This window comes from Anabrus simplex, chromosome 8 (genome assembly GCF_040414725.1).
Source record: "Anabrus simplex isolate iqAnaSimp1 chromosome 8, ASM4041472v1, whole genome shotgun sequence".
NCBI lineage: Eukaryota > Metazoa > Arthropoda > Insecta > Orthoptera > Tettigoniidae > Anabrus > Anabrus simplex.
This window is the reverse complement of record NC_090272.1, coordinates 198,283,781-198,291,971: the sequence shown is the minus strand read 5'-3', so window position 1 is coordinate 198,291,971 and position 8,191 is coordinate 198,283,781. Positions and strand designations below refer to the sequence as shown.

Here is an 8,191-nt window from a genome sequence, read left to right as displayed (position 1 = left end):
TTTAAACTCTAGTCAATGGAGTGAAGGACAACTTGTATAGACATACATTGTTAAGATGTTAAATGGTAGTAGGCTTACTAGCTTGGATTATTGCTTGTTTTAATTTACTCTAGATTAATTTAGAGATACTAACCTACATTGACTATGGATATGGAAGTCAATTAAAAAGAAAAACTGACTATATAAGTGTAAGGAAGTACAGAGAAAAACCAAAACAAGATAAAGAAGTTTGAAAATACCATACATCAAGAGGCAGATACAGGATAAAAAATGAAAGAAATAACTAATTCCAGCATAATGTGGTTTGGCCACGGAAACTTTATGGACAAATTTTCACATTATGGTGTTTTATATTTTTCTAGTTCAATATCTACCAGTTGTTCTTTCTTATTGCTACACGCAACATGATTTCTGCAACTTCTACTTCTAATTTTGCTTTGCTTTGCTTTTTTTTTTTTTTTTTTTTTTTTTTTTTTTTTTTAGCGAACAGCTGATCATTTTGTCCCTTGAGGTTTTTACATGTTTGTTTCCTCATTGCTGTGGTTGTATTATTTGTTGTTGCTGTTCTTGTCGCCACCATTGCTGCTTTGTTTGTGGTTGCTGGAGTTGGTATCAGTACTTCTGCAGAGATTCCAGATGGCCCAGCAGTTACAATAAATAAGCCGTCATAATGAACTCTTGTGCTAGGTGCACTCTCTACTTCTTCTGAGTTAAGCACTGTAATGTGAATCAAACAAACTAATTATATTGCGTAAAATTTGTCATACAGTAAATTATTTGGCCTTAACAATAATGTACATATGTTACCTTCATGTAAATTCAACAAGCGTATAAGTTGCTTTAACCCTTTCCGCTCGTGTGTCGACCTGAGGTCGACAGCCGTCACTTAGCGTTATAGCTTGTGTGTCGACCCTGAGTCGACACAATGTTTCGCCGCTCATTGCTAGGTTACCTGGCAAGCCAGGACTTTTGTACTTCGTTTCGTAAGTGCTGGTCCCTTCCAGAAACCGAAAGAAACAAAATACGAGTGTTTTAGTTTCTCTTTGCTCGGCAAAATTGCTCCGTTTCCTTGACAATGGAGAGCAGTCACGTGAAGCAACATGGCGGCGCACAGTCTGACCGAAGCTGAGATTCTTGCGTCTATTTCGGCTGATTTTGTTGATAGTGACCATGAAAGTGACGAAAATTTTGAATCTGGCGATGAAAGTGATATATCCATTAGTGATTCAAGTGATGATATCGATATCAGTGTCGCAAGAAATCATAGAGGAGGCGGTAGCATTATGACTCGTCCCGGTCCCAGTCATACAGTGCTGACTTCAAATATACCTTGGAGATCGTGGAGAACTGGTGATGCAGGATTACCCAAATTTCCTTTCAGGTTAGTGAGTGGATTCATAACGTGTGGCAATAGACCTAAAATAGAACTAGAGTACTGGCAGCTATTTTTTACTGATCAGTTGCTAACCTCTATTGTCCATGAGACGAACAAATTTGCCGAAATGAAAATACAGCAAAATACGCCACTTCAGAAAAGATCTATCTGGTTCTCTTGGAAAGCTGTGACTTTAGAAGAGCTGAAGGCATTTATTGGTGTAATTATCAACATGGGGATGAACAGTAAGGCAGAAATGCAGGATTATTTTAGTGAAGACTGGTTGGATAAGCAGGTGTTCTACAAAGATGTGTTCTCTCGAGACAGATTTCTACAGATATTCTCGAATCTCCATCTTTCTTCCCCTGATGCTGATAGGGCAGGCCCACAATCTAGAGGTTCGAAGGTCAGAAATATAGTGTTGTACCTGGACACAAAATTCAGGGAACACTTCATTCCAGGAAGGAATCTGAGTGTTGATGAAAGCACTGTAGGTTTCAAGGGTCGTGTCGTGTTCAAGTGTTACAATAAGCAGAAACCAACAAAGTGGGGACTCCGTATTTATGTACTGTCAGACTCGAGTACCGGATACGTATGTGTTTCAATAACCACACAATCACTTGTTAGGCAAGATTTACCCTTCACTTGCAGGATAGTTATTCATTTGGTTACAAAAGTTTTGCAAGCCACCAACGAAACTGGGTTTCATGTCTTTATGGACCGGTTCTATACCAGTTACGACCTTGCAGCTGAGCTACTGAAACTAAAGGTCCATATTACAGGCACTGTAATGGTAAATAGGAGAGGTCTGCCATTACAAGTGAGAAAAGCCGCAACAAAGAGAATGAAACAACATGACATTATTGCACTCCGAACAGATAACACTTCTTGCTTGGTTTGGAAGGACAAGAGAATTATTGCTATGCTGTCTACTTTCTATGACGATTCCACTCAGCCTGTGCAAAGAATAAGACGTCAAGGTGCCGAGGAAATTGCAGAGAAACCTACAGTCGTATGTGCTTATAATCAATACATGGGGGGGCGTTCATCTTTCTGACCACTATGCTAGCTCATACCCATTCACACGTAAATCAGTGAAGTGGTGGAGAAAAATGTTCTTCTGGCTTCTGGAGATCACAATAGTGAATGCCATCCTACTCTTCAAAGAAGGTAACAATGGAATCACCCATCTGAAGTTCAGGAAAAACTTGGTAAGACAACTTGTAGGAAATGTGCGGAATACACAGAGCAGGAAAAGGGGAAGACCTTCCTCAACGGATGAAGAAGTGAGGCTGAATGGCAAGCTACACCTGCTGTACTCCCATCCTGAAGGAAAAACTAAAGATTGCAAGGTTTGCAGTGACAGGAAAGTTGTTGGAGGGAGGAGAGAGACAGTCCACTTCTGTAAAACCTGTGAGAAGCAACCAGGGCTCCATCCAGGCATTTGCTTTGAACGCTTCCACACACTCAAGGCATACCGTTAAGAAAGTGAAAAACATTATTTTGTGCATTGTAAATACCATAAATTAATTAATTTTGTAGTTCCTTCCTGTATATATTGTTACAACCAGTACTTAATACAAGGTTTAAAAAAATGAAGAATGCTGACAGAAATAAATACGAGAAATCAGGACTTACAAATAATTCGAGTGGAAAGGATTAATAATAAAACATTTTATTTCCAATGTTGTATCTGATTGCTGCATTTCTCTTCTGTTATGTTGTATTGAGGACTCTCTGTTTGTTAATGCTAATTCATTCGTCATGTCGGAATCCACTGCTCCCGTAACTTGTATCATTATATGTGGTGTTAGTTGGGCAACAGTAGGATCAATGCTCTCGACATTTACTGGAGGACCACCCCCTGTAGCCGTCACAGACTGATGGGCTTTGGTCAGCAAATCCCTGTGATGGCATTTCATATTTTCCCATAGCTTCCTCAACTGTTTGGCATATTGATAAAATAAATTATAACCAAATTAGTGCTAGGTATAATACTTACATAATCTTTGCTTTTTTAATAATATTTTAATCATTATAAGAATATTACTTACATTTTCTACAGTATGTATTGAGGAATTGAATTATTCTTTTTACTTAGAAGATACCGCATCCATCTTCTTATTCTCTATAATTTAAGAATGTTTCAGTAATATATACTTGAAAACCTCCTTTTCAATGGAAGTAAAATGCTTGTGTTGGCTTTTTGTAACCATTTAAGAAAGAGTACCTAAAATTGAAGCTGCAGAGGAGGTTATAACAGAGGCAGGTAAAAGGACAAATAAATAAACAAATACAATCAGAATAACGAGCACAGCGTAGATCTTGTTGGCCGTGTCTGAAGGATGATTCGCATATTCAACTGTTGTGATGATGGCTTTGCTATTTCTCATACTATAAAGTTTGACTTAATTGTGCTGAGCATCTGCATAAAAATAACGCTTTATCAAGTCTAGCTTAACAAAGTAGAACTTGACCTATGACTATGAATACGAGAAACGTTTAAGTCGACTTCACGAAAAAGTACAGCTTTGTTAAGTCGTTCTTATTTGAGAAGTAAGTCACCGACTATGAATACCGGCCTAAGTGTTTATATAGATGGACTGAACTTCAACTAGCTTCACTGACCCATAACAGCATTTTCAACTCATATGTTTCTGTATTGGAAGTTATTCATTAAATTATCAACCTGCACTGATTCCAGTAATCAGTAACCCAACTTCATGAGGAATAGATCGCCAAATTCAAGTTGATCCTACAAAACAAAGATCCACAAAAAGAACGATTCCACCAAGCGGCAGGCAACAAGCATGGAAACCCCCTCCCGCCGAGAGTCGACCCGAGTACCAGTGACGACTGAAGTTGCTAGTGTGGCAATGGCCCGTTAAGCATGTCAGGTGGCCTGGAAGGATGAGCGACAGTTTCATCATATCAGATAAGTTTTGAACACCATTTCTAGCATAAATTAGGACAATCTAGGATTTGCATTTTTGTAAATATGAGTTTAATAATGCCTTCAGGCAAGTCATTATATACATGAAAATAGGCTTAGACCCATGCATCTATTAGTTCAGGGACATTAGCTTTGTCCTAGATAGGGTAACGGTCTAACGAGTTGAATGTCTTGTCAGGTAAACTTATTCCTGTCTGTTTTATTTGAATGTCTGAGGTGATATGGTCATCCAGAAAGTAAGGTCAATTGTGCCTGATATGTATAAAACTGGGAGATCAGTATAGTGAAGGACAACCAACCTAAGAATAGGAGTGTATGTCGTGACAGATTAAGGCATGCTTTTCTCAGTTGCGCAGAATAAACTGTGGACGTTCAGTCCCCACTGTTGAGTTAGAAAGATTCTTCTGGGAAAATATTGGCAGGTAACGCATAGCAAAGCGTATGAATCAAACATGGGTCTGCAAGATAAGAAACGTGATTTATTGAGTAACAGTTCCGGATAGCCCAAAATGAAGATGCTGCAGACAGGCCTATCTGATGTTGAATTACGAGTCTGGGGAGAAACTTTACCAGCCCAATGAGAGATTTTGTTACGAGATATAAGAGAGCCATGGCCACTCGCACTATTGAGATGTTTCCCCGAGTGGGCAGATAAGAAAATAGCCAGCTGAGGGAAGTATCCCAAGTGACAGGCTGGGTGAAGACACATTTAAGCCATGTGTTATGTTACAGTTATGCGGCGACCTTCCCCAAGTAAATAAGATTCTGCAGTGAAAAGGAATGTTTTGTTTGGGACGTAGAAAGATGGACGACCTTTTTAATCACCCATCTCGACAGTAGGTTAATGAAGATCAGGTAAGCTGCCGACTGGGAAGACGAGCATGTATTTTTATGTATATTTATTTAAGTTTTTTCAGGTATTTGTATGTATCATATTTTGTTGCACATGTGTCTTGGGATGTGAGGATTCAGTCCTCATTCTTGATTATGAGAGCAGGCTCATATTTAACTTCAGTGATTATTTTGGTGGTATTATAGTGGTCCAAAGTCAGCGTGTGCTGTATCATTTCCCTAACCTCTGGAATCATGTTAGTGGAAATAATGTGCGAATCTTACATTCCTAATCTCATGTACATGAACATTTCAAATGATAACATGTACAATGTTCAAACTTACTCTTTAAATAAAATCACGCCATGTTAATAACTTGCAGTTCCAAGAATGATAAAGACTTTCAGATGATTCGGGCAGAGACCAATAACTTTCAAGGCTATTTTGATATAAATTCATTTTTCCTGTTTTGTTTATTGTTTTTCATATTTTTGGGGAAATTTTACTTTTATTTTATGTTTTTCAAGACTAAACTTTTCTATCCCTCATCTTTGGATTCTCATTCATGAATAGTTGTTAGTATCCGTCCTACTTCAATTTTAGATCATTGTTAGACCCATTTTACAGACAGACCATCCCTCTACCGACTGAACCGCCATGCGGAAGAAGAGGACATTAGGTAAGGTACAATACAGTACCATCAAATCTCACGAATGAATGAAATTCATAATCTTGTGGTGGCTTCTGAGAATATTTCAAAACCATCCTTTCATCTATCAACATGAATCACTTGACTGATATTTTTCATCTAAGAAGTCTCCTCAGCGTCACTAGATGAAAGACCATGCTCAGGAATGTCAGGATCAACAGTCAATTCTTCAACATCATTACTTTTCAAAACTTCTTTTATTTTTGAGAGACTTTGTTGATCAGTGGAGATTTCTTGTGCTACAACAAAAGGAGTATTCCACTGCTTTGTCGAATTAGCGCTGTTCCCTCTATAAACAACAGGCAATGTGGGCATGCCCACCACAATAGTATGAGTTGCCTCATGCCTCTTTAAGGAACTTAACCGTTCAAAATCCTTAGAACATACAGAACATTTGAATTCTCTAACTTGATCGTGACTGGCTGCATGTTTCTTAAGCACACTTTTCAAGGCAAAAAGCTTGCCACATACCGAACAAGGGAATTTCTTTTCTTTAGTATGGGAGATTAAGTGCTGTTTCACATTACATCTCAAAGCAAACTGCTTATTACATACAGGACATTCATATTTCTTCTCCCCAGAATGAGACACCAAGTGACGATTGAGGTGATCTCGTTGGACAAAGTCTTTACCACACACTGGACACTTGTAGTTCTTCATGCCTGTATGAATGAGCATGTGTCTATTTAGCGTACCCTTTTGGCCAAATTGTTTAGAACACAAACTACAGCTATATTTTTTCTCTCCTGTATGGATTATGGAATGTCGATTCAAGTGTTCTTTCTTAGAAAAGAATTTAAAACACACATCACACCTAAAATTCTTTTCACCAGTGTGTGAGAGTAAATGAGATTTTAAATGAGTGCGACGACCAAATGTTTTTGGGCACAGTTCACACAAGAACCTATTTTTACTTTTAGGTGGTGGTGAAGGTACTGAGTTGGCATCGATTATGGGCTTGCCACAGGAGCAATTTAGATGATCGGTATGCGAACTGAAAAATAAAAATGAGAATAGAATGCTATCCTATCATTTTATAGTGTAAAATTTAAATACAGGCATGTTTATAGTTGGTTTCCAAAGAAAGAAAAAAGCACATATATTTTCATCACAGACTGCTATGCCTTTCAGTGTTCCATCTACAAGCCACTGAGGGTTAACTAAGTGCTTCAATAAACTTCAATTTGCAACTAGCTTTGTGGCTTACCATTAAAAACTTAGCCTAACCACTGCTGTTTTGGTCTCCCTCTACTTCCCGTATCTTCAATGGCCAAAACCATTAGGTTCTAAGGTAACATATCCTCCTCCCCTACTGACATCATTTGAGTCTTGGAATTGCTAAGTTTCATATTGCAGTTGCTGTACCTATTTGAAAAATTAAAAGCTATTACCTAGTACTTTAGTTTTAACCTCATGCCATACTTTGACAGTCCAAACATAGGATAGACATTCCCGTCCGTGCACACAGACTACCTTCAAATGCATATTTATCATTACAAGCCAGCAAGGTTTGTTCTACAAGTTTCAAAATCTAACCAGTAGATGTCTGGAACTACCTGAACTACATTTTTATACCATAAACGGTTTCTTCCTCCTGGAATAAGACAAATAAAATGTGCTTCACTGCATGTTATTTGTAAACAAATATGGCAGCAGCCTGGAGTGGGGCAGATTATGTTCTTCATGATTGCCTCGAAAATATTGATGTTTGGATTCACTATGAAAGCATGCAAAGTGAAAGTAATTCATCTTCAAGTGATTTTAGTGAAAATGAATCTGATTTAATTTCCAAAGAGCCAACGTCAATGGATAATTCAAGATTTACACACGGTGCAACAACATCAATGGGCAGGAAGATCAAAAATCATTGGATTTGGGGACTTGTAGCTAATAAACCCACTGATGTCACATGTAAGCCAGTTTGTGAAATTCACTCTGAGGTAAAGAGAAGGTTAGGAGATAATCCAACAGAACTGTAAGTGGTCACTGAATTCTAATCCCACATTCTTGGATCATATAACACAAGATAACAATGCTATGGCTATATCTTGCATCTTTGCCATATTCCACTCATACTGGTCACATTCCCTTGATGCTTCACGGTCAATATACTGGCTCCTACCCATCAAAAAAGGCTCTAACTCTGAAGAAATTAGTGCCATCCAGGTGATGCAGAATGTGTGCAGCATTGGGACTGCAAGAAACCTCATTACAATACAAAAAATTTTAGATCAAAACAAGGGGTTAAGAGGTACTTGAGTATAAGAATTTCAGGCAGAAGTTTTTTATATCGATGGCCTAGAATGAAAACCTCGTATCTCAC

The 8,191-nt window shown here is 38.2% G+C and overlaps 1 protein-coding gene across 4 annotated transcripts in view; it reads right to left on the bottom strand.

Moving 5' to 3' along the window:
• Nucleotides 1-430: 430 nt before the first annotated feature.
• LOC136878970 (gastrula zinc finger protein XlCGF57.1) overlaps nt 431-8,191 on the bottom strand; it is a 44,159-nt gene continuing 36,398 nt past the window's right edge. For 3 of the 4 annotated variants that reach the window (XM_068228899.1, XM_067152620.2, XM_067152621.2), the window contains one exon: nt 3,512-6,862. In XM_068228899.1, coding sequence (XP_068085000.1) covers nt 5,968-6,862 — 895 coding nt within the window. In that variant the 3' untranslated portion in view covers nt 3,512-5,967. Of the gene's footprint in view, nt 718-3,511; nt 6,863-8,191 lie in introns of those variants that run through there. The other variant, XM_067152625.2, reaches the window with a different exon arrangement.